Source organism: Elephantulus edwardii, unplaced genomic scaffold, assembly GCF_000299155.1.
Source record: "Elephantulus edwardii isolate Elephantulus edwardi_28Jun2011 unplaced genomic scaffold, EleEdw1.0 scaffold00283, whole genome shotgun sequence".
NCBI lineage: Eukaryota > Metazoa > Chordata > Mammalia > Macroscelidea > Macroscelididae > Elephantulus > Elephantulus edwardii.
Genome location: NW_006400033.1, coordinates 2,762,552 through 2,776,006, shown reverse-complemented (window position 1 = coordinate 2,776,006; position 13,455 = coordinate 2,762,552). Strand labels below are relative to the sequence as shown.

The window sequence follows — 13,455 nt, the reverse complement described above, 5'->3', positions numbered from 1 at the left end:
GGAGGAATGGTGACAGAGAGAAAGACCCTCAACCAGGTGGATTGACACAGTGACTGCAGCAATGCGTTTGAGATGGTTAGGATGACACAGGATAGGATAAGGTTCATATCTGTTGTTCAAAGGGTCACTATGAGTCATACTCAACTCAACACACTTAACAACTACTAAACTATTTCTTGATAAAATGGCATACTGTTTAAACTGTGCTTCAAAACCATCAGGGAGATGGTTGGAGTGGATGTGGTGAACAAGTTTTGGTATTCCCACTACAAGAATGACAAAACATAAAGTCTGATCAGGAATCAGAGCATTCTTAAAATTCTTTTATTAATTTTTATCCTAGAAGTTCTGGAAAGATAGCATTTTAAAAATTAATTGAGTAAAAATGTTTAAGTCACCTTTTGCTGTGTCATTGTAAAAGATGATGGCACACTCAACTCTCACATTATTACAAGGTAGTGAGACCTACAATATTCTCAAGTACAGAGAGTGTTCCTTCAACTGCGCTGCAGCTCCCATCCCCACAGTGCCAGCACTGAAACCTAAAGACAGGCTGGACACAGGCATGACGGTCCCAAGCCCCATCACCCTGCCTGCTCTTTACAGTCAGTTCTTACATACTATATGAGGAGCACCGCCCACCCTCTGAGATCAGGAGTAGTCTTTGCTGCTGCACTGTTTCCCACATACCCAGCTACATGTAGCCTCCCTCCCATCATCCTATTTCTCTCCCAATATGCAGCCCGTCTTAAGCTCCTTGTAGCCAAGCAACTGGCTGGAGCAGACCTATACTCCTAACCTAACCACAGGACTTCCAGCCACCCCAGGCAGATATTCCAGCCCACCTTGGGCTTTCAGAGCATTTGTCTAAAGTGGACTGCACATGTGATATATGTCCAACTGCAGTAACCCCACATGTCCCCCACCTCAAGAGTCACTCATTGCTAAAAGTCCTTAAAAGTGAACTTGTTAGAAAGAAGGGCATGATATGGAGACTGAATATTCAGGAAGGCAGATGAATTGGTTTCTGGGCAATATCGCTGCTTTAAATTGCTTATAGCTCATAGTGGTCACACACACATAGCCTTGTAGCTGGAGTATTCCCAAGGCTATGACGCCTTCCTGGAAGCAGCCTGCTGTAGCTTCCTCCTGAGAAGTGGATGATGGGTTGGAACTGCTGAACTTTTAGCTAGCTGCACTAGCTGAATGCTTTAGCCACTTCACCCCCAGGGCACCTCTTTTCTGACCAGAGGTGAGTTAATTCTGTTTGATTTACAGACAACGGGTCCCAAGTTCTGGTTATGTCTCTGCCTATTCTCCAGACCTGGGAGTTCCAAGGACAGAAATCTTACCAACTCCTTGGGCAGTCACTGGTCCCTAGGATGGGGGAGAGATTTGAACATCCCCCAGGGAAGCTCAAACAGGGGCAGAGGGAGTTAAAAAGGGGGTACTTAGGACCTTGGTCTAAGTTTCAGGATCCCAGAAAATCATTCATTCTATATTAATATTATCCAGGCCTATGTTGTTCCCTCATATTTCAACTGCTGACATTAGGATGCCTGTCACTCGAGTACTGGCTATACTCAGGGCACCTGGCATGTTACAATGGTGAAAATGGCACATGATAAGTAGAGGGAGAGGGGACAGAGGCATTCTCTGCCACGCATGTCACCCCTTCCTCTTATTCCACTGATTGAAGCTGTGGTGACTGTAATAAGACCAGAAATGATAACACCCATCTTTTTAGGGTCAGGGCCTCCTTCTCACTTCGGTCCTGGCCCCTCACACAGGCCCACATGCAAACTGCAGAAGCAGCTCCTTCTGCCAGCTGTCTCAGAGCTGAGAATAGGAGGCCTGCACTTGTTCAACCCTGATCCCTCATTGCCTAGCACTAAGGGAGAGCACTGGATGGGTGGGTGGATGGACAGATGGAAATGTGGACAAACAGATGTGTGGCTGAATGGACACTTAGCCTACCCAGGGCATGAGCCTAGCTCCCACTGCAAACTTGGGCCTGAGTTCTGAGTCCATTTTTGCTCCCAGGGTCAGATTTTGCAGCCACTATGCACCCACCAGTTGCTGATCATACAAGCCCTAAATCAACCTGCAGAGAACCTGAGACAAAAACCCATAAGTTAGGTCTAAAGACAATCGTCTCTAAAGGGACCTTTGTTCTGTCTTCAAAGCATAAAACTTAAGCCCATGGGGAATACTCTGGGACCCAAGTGTCTTGATTTCAGGATGGTGTTCTTTCCAGGAGGGGTGTTCTTTTAATAATGACACTTTTCTCTGTATTCCTAATTAGGTCACTCTACCAACTTTGTGGTGACTGTCCTCTTGCCCTCCAAGAGGCCCAAAGACTACTGGATTGCCAAGGGATCAGCCTTGCTCTGCCAGCTCAGTGAGTGAAAACGAGCTTCCTCTGGGCCAAAAAAGAGCCTGGCCAGAAAGCTTCCCAGGCCTGACAGAGGAAAGAGCTACATGACTGGCAGGGTGAGACAAGGCCTACTTCTGGTTCCCCTTAGAGGGCACCATAAGTGACATTTACTTTACATGTAACTTACAATAAAGTGCTTTTCTTCCTGTTAGTGATCCAGTGTGCTCTAATGTGAAAGCAAGAGACCCAGCAGCCATCTCACTGTACATGTAAGTTAGTAACCTGCCAGGGTCCATGAGAAGAGCCCCAAGCCCCTAGGCCCCCTGCCCTGCCCGCTAAAATTAAAGGCCCCTGTGAACGTCAGTCACAGGGCCTGGGTACTTACACTGCTAAGATTGGAAAGACTGGGTTTAGTGGTGGAGGCTGACACAGTGACAGCAATAACTGTTAGTGCAAAGTCGGAAAATCTGTCACCTTCAATGTGTTTGTGAGACAGATTCACACATTATGCACGAAGTGTTGGTCAGATTCCAGTCTTCCATAGATAATGAGCAGGGAAGAGCAGAGCAAAGGTGCCATAGACACTGCCTCCCCTCATCTAGAACCAGGAGTTTACAGAGAGGCAGAGCAAGAGGAAGAGGAAAGGGGTGGGGACCCAAAGCTGAAGCTGAGCAGAGCCCAGGAGTGAAGCTGTGATTATCCTGAGAGGATGTGGATGACAGTTGCTACTTCATATCTGCACCGTGTGGTGGAAGGGTTAGACCCAGCACAAAAGGAAAAGCCATTTCATTCTTTTCCTATAACTCATTTGTGGCTGGGATAACAGAACTGCACACCTCCCCTCAGCATTATTGGCCACACCAAGTCATAACCTGGAAATAGAGGAATCAATCAACAATGGCTTTTATTCTGAGTCTTCTCCCCTGAGTTGGACCTGTCAAGGCCAGAGCAAAGTGTGGAGTGCAGGAATGGATATCCTTCTAGTCACAGGAGTTGGGGTTTGAGTCAGACTACTTCCACTTACAGGAGGGGTGTCTGCGCATCAACAAACACCAAGAGTACAGGAATCCAGAGAGGCAGGCAAAAACCTCTGGTCAGATGCCCACTGGTCAAAGGAGACAGTGGGTGCAGCATGGTCTACAGATTCCACAGGCTCTGCTTGCTAAAATGGCCAGTAGGTGGGGACAAGGATTATTTACCTTCACCATGGAGACTACCTCCAGAACTGATGGGGCGGGGATTGGGAAACCCTCAGAACACAGCATCCAATGGGCCAGGCATCTTTCTGGACAGCTGGGCCTTTTCTACAGGACCCCTTGGACAGACAACTGATGCTTAGTCAGCCAGTCTGCCAGAAATCTCTTAGCCTTGGCTAGCTGGGCCAGCCAGGGAGGAACACAGAGGATTCTAATAGGAAGAGAAACTCCTGTCACAGACCATCATAGCCATCCTGAATATTTTACACTTTACTGATGCTGTCTTTACGGAATTTCAGGGAGGACCGTCCAGTCCCTATTCCTCTCCCTCCCATTTCATCATATCTGGGAAGCCTCTCATTGATTCTAGTCCTTGGAATCACCACAGCAAGCAGAGCAGGAGCTGAAAGAGAGAGTGAGGACAGAAGCAGTCGGGTCTAGAGATGCCAACAGACCCAGCTGCTCAGTGGATACAAGGTGCACAAGGATGGCAGCCATTCAGACAGTGAGGAACAAGGCAGGAATTGAATGGTCCCCGAGGACTAACTCATAGCAGCAGGGCCCGGAACGAGGTCTTAGATGGTGTCGAGGCTGAGGTAGATCGACTGGATTCCCATACCGCTTAAAGGACAGATTAGTCCCAGACAAATCCTGAGCAATTCCCCACACTGAGCATCAGGCATTTGACTTAGAAGTCTCCTTGTTGTCCTCTGGGTTAAGAAGAGTGGCCCACACATACCACAGACCTGTTCTTTTCTCATTCGGCCAGCCATATACTCCTATCAAGCCCCTTCCACCTCCTTACCCGTCTACCAATTTCCATGATAAACTACATAGTGTCAGTTTCAGGATGTTTCACTTCCATGAAAGGCCATGATGTTTGACATCAATGCAACTTTTAGGTACATTCTCTTAATGAATGCTGGCAGGGGAAGTTCCTTATGTCCAGACCCGACATCCTGCCTGCAACTTTGGCCACCTGAAAAAGACAGGGCATAGCCTAAGCAGCGGCATTGTCCCTCAAATGTTCATCAGGGCAAAACCTTACCATAGGCTTCTGTGTAGACCCAAAATGGAAAGACCAACCTTCCATCAGGAAGCAGGATTCAGTTCATCTTCACATGGCAGTCACTGCCCATCAGGCTCAGAACAGGCTTCCTGTAACTACAGGTCTCATGCAACTCCCCACAACCTCAGTAGGCAACTCTGGCCAGTGTCCCACTGTAAACAATGGGAAGCCCCACTTCCCTTAGCTGAGTGGCATGCCAGGTGAATGACACCTTTTACCTACCACCCAGCAGAAAGCGCCATGGACCTCAGAGTAGAGCAGGACATGGCATTTTGACCCCTATGTTGGTGCAGAGGTCTGGTGGCCAGTGGCAGGAGACAATGATTGTTTACCTTCATGGGGCAGATAGCTTCTGGAACTGGTGGGTGGGACTTATGAAAGTCTCAAAACACAAGGTCTGGATGGGCAGGCATCTTTCTTTTCTTTTCAACTAGACCTTTTTCACAGGACTCCTTCAGACCACAATTGATACTCTCCAACCACTTTGGAGAAGATCTCTTGGACTTGGCCACCATGGCCAGTAAGGGAGGCATACAGAATAGTACAAAGGCAAAACTTGCCATAGATTATCAGAGCCAGCCTGACTACCCCATTTACACTTTACTGAAGCCGTCTATGCGGAACTTCAGGGAGGCCCATTCAGCACCTGTTTCTCTCCCTCCCATCTCATCATATCTGGGAAAACTCTCATTGATTCCAGTCCTTGGAGTTGCCACAGGAATCAGAGCAGGAGTTAAAAGAGAGCAAGGACAGAGGCAGTGAGCTCTTCAGACACCAAGAGACCCAGCTACTCAGTATATAAGGTACCACCTGAATTTAAAAACCATCTCAGAAACAGGTTTGAGGCCTTGAACACTAAGGAGTGAAGACCAGGTGAGCTGTGGGAGAATATCAACAATGAAAAAAGTCATTACAAAGAGAGAGGAAGAAGACAAGACCAAGAAGGATGTCAGAAGAGACCCTGAATATTGCACTGAAGCAATGAGAAGCCAAAACAAAAGGAAGAAATCAAAAAGTTAAGGAGCCGAACAGAAGATTTCAAAGGAAAGCTTGGGAAGACAAAGCAAAGTATTATAATGAAATGTGCAAAGACCTGGAGTTAGAAAATCAAAAAGGATGAACTCGCTCAGGATTTCGTAAGCTGCAGGAATTGAAGAACAAATTCAAGCGTCAAGTTGCAGTACTTAAGAATGCTATGGGCAGAATGTTGAATGATCAAGGAAGCATCAAAAGAAGGTAGAAGAAGTACACAGAGCTACTGTACAAAAAGAATTGGCTGATAAAGAAGAATTTCATGAAACAGCTTATGATCAAGAAGTAATGGTGATGAAGGAGAAAGTTCAAGCTATTCTGTGGCAATGTGCAAAAATCAAGGCCCCAGGAATTGATGGAATACCGATTAACGTATTTCAACAAAACTGATGCATCCCTGGAAGCACTCAGTAGGTTATGGTAAAAAATCTGGAGGACAAATACCTAGCCAACTGATCAGAAGAGATCCATATTTATTCCCATTCCAAAAAAAGGTGACCCATCAGAGATGAGAAATTATCGAGCAATATCGCTAGTAACTAATAACACACACAAGCAAGATCCTACTGAAGATATAAAAAAAACTATTGGAACAGTACATCAATAGAGAATTGCCAGATGTATAAGGAGGGTTTAGAAGAGGCTGTGGCACCAGGGACATTACAGCCAATGTTAGATGGATCTTAGCTGAAAGCAGAGAGTACCAGAGGAATGTCTATCTGTGTTTCATTGACTATGCAAGACATTTAACTGTGTGGATTACAACAAATTGTCGCTATGGGAATCCTAGAACACTTGTGCTCAAGTGAAATTTATACTTGGACCAGGAAACAGTCATCAGAAAAGAGCAAGGAAACATTGATTCAAAATCAGAAAAGATATACATCCAGGATGCATCTTATGTCCATACCTTTTCAAAATATATGCAGAACAGATCATTCAGGAGGCTGTACTTGTGGTATCAGGACTACAGGAAGACTCATCAACAATCTGTGTTATGCAGACGGCACAACCTTGCTTGCTGAAACTGAGGAGGACCTGAGGCATTTGCTACAGAAGGTCAAGGACTGAAGCTTTTAATAAGAACTGAAGTGCAACATCAAGAAAACAGATTCTCACCAGTAGACCAACTGGCATCATCATGATAGATGAAGAAGAGACTAAGTTTGTTAATAGCATCAGTTTGCTTGGCTCCACAATCAATAAATACTCTTGATACCAGCAAGCAGGAAATCAGAAGATGAATGGCATTGGGAAAATCTGCTGTGACTGACCTCTTCAAAGTACTGAGGAGCTATGATATAAGTCTAGAGACTAAGGTATGCCTTATTGAAACCATGGTCTTCACAATTACTTGCTGTGCATCAGCAAGCTAAGCTGATGACTAAGGATGACTGATGACTAAGGACAGTGACTAAGGATGACAGAAGAAAGATCAATGCTTTTGAGTTGTGATGTGAGAGAAGAATGCTAAACATACCATGGACTTCCAAGAAAACAAGCAAGTCTGTCCTGGAGAGGGTAAAACCAAACTGTTCCTCGGTGGCAAGGATTTTGAAGCTCTTTCTGACATACTTTGGGCATGTTTTCAGGAGGGTCCAGTCCTTGGAGAAGGACATCATGCTTAGAAAAGTGGAAGGACAGCACAGGAGAGGACAACTCCAGATGAGCTGGATTTACAGCGTAACAGGGGTAATGGAAGTCGGTGAGTCAGAGACAGTGAGATTGGCTCAGGATAGGACAGGGTTCAGAGCTATTGTAGATAGGGTCACAAGTGACTCCACACGTTATAACAACAATAACACTTTACTGAAGCTGTCTGTCAGGAACTTCAGGAAGCCTCAGCCCGCCCCTGTGCCTCTCCCTCCCATGTCACACCTGGGAATACTTCTACTTATTCCAATCCTTGGTGACAAAAAGAAAAGTGATCGTTGCGAGAGCAATAGAGGCACTAGCTTCCAAAGACGCCAGCCTCAAGGTGGGTATAAGGTCTGCAAGGGCGGTGGCCATTCAGAGAGTGATGCTGAGGCTGGAACTGTGAAGTTCCTGATGCCTGGTCCATAGCAGCCAGATCCAGAACCAGGTCTTGGATGGTGTTGAAGCTGAGGTAGATCTACTGGGTCCCTGTCCTGTTTAAGAGGTAGACTGATCACAGACAGATACCTGACAATTCCCACACTAAGCTTAGAACTGTTTTTGTCAACTTCTAGGTGAGGAAGAATGGCTCAATCCTACCAAGGCCCTGACAGTCACAGTATGAGTCTTTATTTCCTCTTTTCTCATTGGACCATCCACACTCACCCATCAAGGCCCTTCTTCTTCTTCTCTGTCTTACCAATTCCCATCGTGGACCACATAGGATTTGTTGCAAAATGGTACACTTCCACTCAAGGCCAGCATACCTGTTTGATGTCATCCCAGCTTGGGAGCAGGGGGAGTTCCTTGGTGTTCAGATTTGACGTCCTGCCTGTAGCCTTGGCCCCCTGAAAAGGACAGGCCACTCCATATGAAGTGGCACTGTCGTTCAGACATGTATCAGGGCAGAACCTTACCACTGGCTTCTATGTAAACACGGAATGCACAAGAACAACCTTCCATCAAGAAATGGATTCAGTTTCCTTTTGTGGGGCTGTCACTCCACATCAGGCTCAGAATAGGCTCCTAATAACCACTGATCTCAGGGGATGCCCCACAATTTCAGTTGACAATTCTGACCATTGTCCCCACTGTATACAATACAAATGCCCTCTTCCCTTGTCTCCGCAGATACCAAATAAGTAGCACTTTTACCACCTCTTAAAGGAGCCCCTGACCTCAGGGCAGAGCAGGGCCAAACCCTCTATTGGCTGCTGGATTCTGGGTGCCCGGCCAGGAGGATGGCCTGTGGGTAAAGACAAGAATTATTTACTGTCACCATGGAGATGACCTCTGGGACTGGTGGATAGGGCTTGTGGAAGCCTCATGGCACAAGGTCTGAGGAAGCAGGTGCCTTTCTTGCCATCTGGGCCTTTTCCACAGGATTCCTTTGGCCAACAATTGATGCTTAGCTAACCACTCCACAAGATATATTTTTGTTCTTGGCCACCTGACAAACCAGGGAGGTACATAGAGGACTCCAACAGGAGGGCGACTCCTCCCACACACCATCAGAGCCATCCTGAATACCCTTTTACCTTTACTGAAGCTGTCTGCCAGGACCTTCAGGGAGGCCCCTCCAGCGCCTGGGCTTCTCCCTCCTGTGTCATCATATCTAGAAGACTCCTACTCCTTCAGTCCTTGGAGTCACCACAGAAGGGAGAACAGGAGTTAACAGAGAAAACAAGGACAGAGGCAGTGGGCACTAGATATGCCAGGGTCACCCAGTGACACAGTGGGTATAATGTGCCCAAAGGTGGTAGCCATAAGGCAGCGGTAAGAACTGGGAGGTTGCCGAGACCTGACCCATAAGCAGCAGGATCCAGAACCAGGTCTCAGATGGAATCGAGGCTGAGGTAGATCCACTGGGTCACAGTCCTGTTTAAGAGACAGACAGACTGGTCACCGACAAGTACCTGAGCAATTCCCACACAAAATGCCAGGCCTTTGACTAGGAACTTTCTTTGTCATCACCTGGTGAAGAACAGTGGCTCAAACCTACTGAGATCCTCAGGGGCACAGCCTGGAGCTGTTGTTGTTATGTGCCGTCAAGTCGTTTGCGACTCATAGCGACCCTATGTACAACAGCCCTAAACCCTGCTCTATCCTGTGCCAATCTCATTGCTTCTGACACACCCATCCCGATTACCCCAGTCACTGAATCAATCCACCTCAGAGAGGGTCTTCCCCTCCTGCGCTGTCCCTCTACTGTACCCACCATGATGTCCCTCTCTAAAGACCTGTCTCTCCTTACAACATGTCCAAAGTATGTCACACGAAGCCCCAGAATCCTTGCCTCCAAGGAGCAGCCTGGTTTAACCCTCTCCAGGATGAATCTGTTTGTTTTCTTGGCAGTCCATCCTAGAGAGAGTACATTCAATACTCTTCTCCAGCACCACAGCTCAAAGGCATCAATTCTTCTATCCTCCCTAGTCATTGTCCAACTCTCTGATGCATAACAAGTGATTGCAAAAACCATGGCCTGTATCAGGCGCACCTTAGTCTCCAGAGAGACACCGTTGCTCTTGAGTACTTTAGAGAGGTTCCTAACAGAAGACTTTCCCATCGCAATACGTTTTTTGATTTCCTGGCTACCGGTGCCAAGAGTGTTGACCGTGGAGCCGAGCAAACTGAAGCTGTGAACACTCTCAATCTCTTCGCCATCCATCCTGATGCTACCGGTTGGTCCGGTGGTGAGAATTTTTGTCTTCTTGACATTGAGCCTCAGTCCATATTGAAGGCTGCAGTCCTTGACCCTCTGCAGTAAGTGCATGAGGTCCTCCTCAGTTTCAGTGAGCAAAGTTGTGTTATCTGCATAACGCAGATTGTTGATAGATTGTCCACCAATCCTAACGCCACACTTCTCCTCATAGAACCCAGCCTCTTGGATAATCTGCTCTGCATACAGGTTGAAAAGGTATGGAGATAGGACACATCCCTGGCGTACAACCTTCCCAATTTTGAACCATGCAGTGTTGCCCTGCTCTGTTCTGACGACTGCCTCTTGGTCCAAGTATAGGTTTCGCATTAGCACTATTAAATGTTCTGGCACTCCCATTCTTCTCAGAGTCAGCCACAGTTTGTTATGATCTACTCAGTCAAATGCCTTTGCATAATCAATGAAACACAGATAGACATTCTTCTGGTATTCTCTGCTTTCAGCTAAGATCCATCTAACATCAGCCTGGAGCTACTCTTCCTCTTTTCTCATTCCACTACTGACATACTCCCATCAAGGCCCCTTTTGTTCTCTACCTTTCTACCAGCTTCCATTGTGAGCTACCTAGCATAGGCTTCAGGATGGTTCAATCCCATGACAGGACAGCATGTACATCTCACCTCAAGCCTACTTGTGTATTCATCCTCTTGATGAAAGCAAGCAGGGGGATTCATCTCTTCCAAGGAAGCAATGGTAGTGATGTGTCACTAAGCTTCCTGTATTTGGGGCCCTCTTCACCACCGCAACCATGAAAACAAATGACATAAGGTACTTAGAACAGCTAGCTGGCAGCTCTTACCTAGATATTCAGCTCTTGGCTTGAGGATTATTAAAATCCTCGTGTAAGAAGATCAAACTCAGAATTTGCTAGTCATGGACATCTGGATAATCCCAAGCAGAAGCCCCCTTCACTGGTCACATACAAAAGTAAGGTCTCCATCCCAGCAAAGCCTTAAGCCAACCCCCCTCCCCTCTACAAGCAATGTAAGTTGTTTTCTTGGGGCTGCTCCCAGGAGAAGGGCAGGTGCTGAGGTCCCCATCTGTCTACCTGGCCTCTCTACCAGGTGCACCAAGAGAGCCCTGATTTACCTCTCCACTCCTTCCACAACTTCTGCTGCCCGTCAAAGAATAGGTGGACACTTCCAGGTGGAGACATTCATGTAGTGACACTGAGCCTGGAACCTTCAAAGCCAGGAGTGAGTCCTTTGTTTTCTAACCTGTTGAATGTCCTGTGTTTTTCTAGACTCCTGACAACTGGAGGGCAGTGACTTTCAACCTCCCTCCTGCCTCCAATACATGTCCCACTCCTTTCTTCTATAGATAGGCCCACCTTTAAGACTCAGGTTTACACCTGGGCTGAACAGGCAGAGGGGTAGTTAGCTCTGTCACCAGTTATAGTCTGCCTTTTCTCTCCCCTGCTTGTCCCAGGTTTAACTTTCACATGGTCAGACTGCCCCTTGAGCCTGCCACAGCTGCCCTGGAGAAGGAGGCAGGTCCCTCCATTGTCACTGCTGTGGCCTCCTTCCCAGCCTTTTCACTGCGCTTCTCCCTAGACTGGCCCTTAACCTCCACCACTTCTCCCTGAGCAGAGCACCTCTAAAGACGCCCATCTTTCCCCCTGGCTTCAACCAGGAAAAATGTGCACTAGTTCACCACAGAACATTTAAACAATACACGTCTTACTCTGACTGAATAAAAGAATACACAGGGGCAGTCATACAACAGTATTATGTAAGCATCAACCAAGCCAACTGAGCACCCTTCTGTGTGTCATGTGCCAAGACAGGTGCTGCTGAGAACCCATTTCCGAATAGCTCATAGCTCATGTCCTAAAGATAGAGAACACGGCCACTGCAGAAGCACAAACCACAACTCCTGGGGTCATACAAGAGGATGAATCTAGGCTGGGGGTGTTCACCAAGAGGTCACATTTGTGCTGAAGAACAGATTCTGATAGAAAGGAGCAGCAGTCAAATCCCTGACAGGAAAGTATATGAGCGAAGACGAAGATACTGAAAAGTGGGAGGTCAAAGAAGAAAAGGTCTGAGACGAAGGCTTTAGGGTGGGAGAAGCCAGCATTTGAGCTATGGGTTGATTTGTGATCCCTGAAAATACAGGCAAACCCTAGACTCTGATATCTGTGTTTGGAACTTGTGTCCTTGCAATTGCAATTAGTTACAATCAAATGAGGTCCTGATGGAGCAGGGTGGACTCTAATCCAGCATGGCTGGTGTTGTTATAAGAAGACAAGAAACAGAAACAGAGCAAACATCATGTGAACTCAGAAGCAGAGGCACATCCCAAGCCCAGGAAAACCAGGGGTCACTGGTTGTCACCACCGTCTGAGAGAGACACACAGAGCTGAGTCTGGCTCAGAGCCTTGGAAGCAGTCAACACTATGGACTATCATTCCAGACGTGTGGCCTCCCAATGTGAGAAAACTCATTTCGGTTATTTTAAGCCACCCACGTTGTGGTTGTGTTACTGCAGCCCTAGGAAACCAATGTAGTTTATGATGTCGTTCATGTCTTGATTCTGCTTAGCTGTGTGGCCTGTTCATTTCTTCATCAGTGAATGATGTATTGGAACATGGCAACCACCAACTTCCCTTGGAAAGAATATGCAGCCTAGTTTGATGAGGACACTGTCCCCCAGTGTCACAATCTGGAGCCTTTTTAGAGATTAAATTGATTATTTCTTTCCTCCATGGTAGGTATTATGATAGGAGGCATAGCCAAGAAGCCTGAGGACAACAACTTCCCCCTCCCCCGCCCCAAGAGCTGGTTGCAGATTAGTCCCATCAGCCCACCTGGTACAACCACTTCCCCCCAGGGGCTGGCTACAAACCCAGTCCTCTCAGTTAGCCTGGGGACAACCACTTCTCCTCAAGGGCTAGCTGCAAATTAGTCCCATCAGTCAGCCTGGGGCCAGCAGCTGAGAAAATTCCAGGGAGCTCAACACACCATTACCCAGAAACACAGAATCTAATTGGGAAAGGATAGATCTTAGGTCCCCCTGAAATGAGCCAAGACCCACCAAAGACTCGACCCTCTGCCCTGAGCTGAAGGAGAGCAGGTGGGGGAGGTGGACAGAGATCTGAGAACTGGCAGGAGAAGGCAGGCTAACCCCAGTGAGGAAGGAGGAAAGGCATTTAGACAGGGGAAGCAGTGTTAGCAAAGGTGGGAAGGCTGCAACCAGAACAGACATGGTTCTCAAACAAGCAGCTAGTTCATGATGGAAAAAGATACTGCCTGAATGCCAAATCATCAGCAGGGCAGAAGTGGACTCTGGAAAAGAACAGGCAGAAAATCACCACCAGCTTCTGATAAGAAATACTCACATGATTAGCCCTGAGAGTCAAGAGTGAGCCAGAGGAAGACAACTTGGGAGGACACAGTGGCCACAGGGCTGGAGACAATGAGTGAAT

At 47.2% G+C, this 13,455-nt stretch overlaps 1 protein-coding gene across 1 annotated transcript in view; it reads left to right on the top strand.

Moving 5' to 3' along the window:
• Window positions 1-2,409, top strand: part of DNAH6 (dynein, axonemal, heavy chain 6) — a 383,600-nt gene extending 381,191 nt beyond the window's left edge. Inside the window, exon 76 of the mRNA XM_006900399.1 lies at window positions 2,306-2,409. Coding sequence (XP_006900461.1) covers window positions 2,306-2,409 — 104 coding nt within the window. The remainder of the gene's footprint in view (window positions 1-2,305) is intronic.
• The last annotated feature ends 11,046 nt before the right edge of the window (window positions 2,410-13,455 follow it).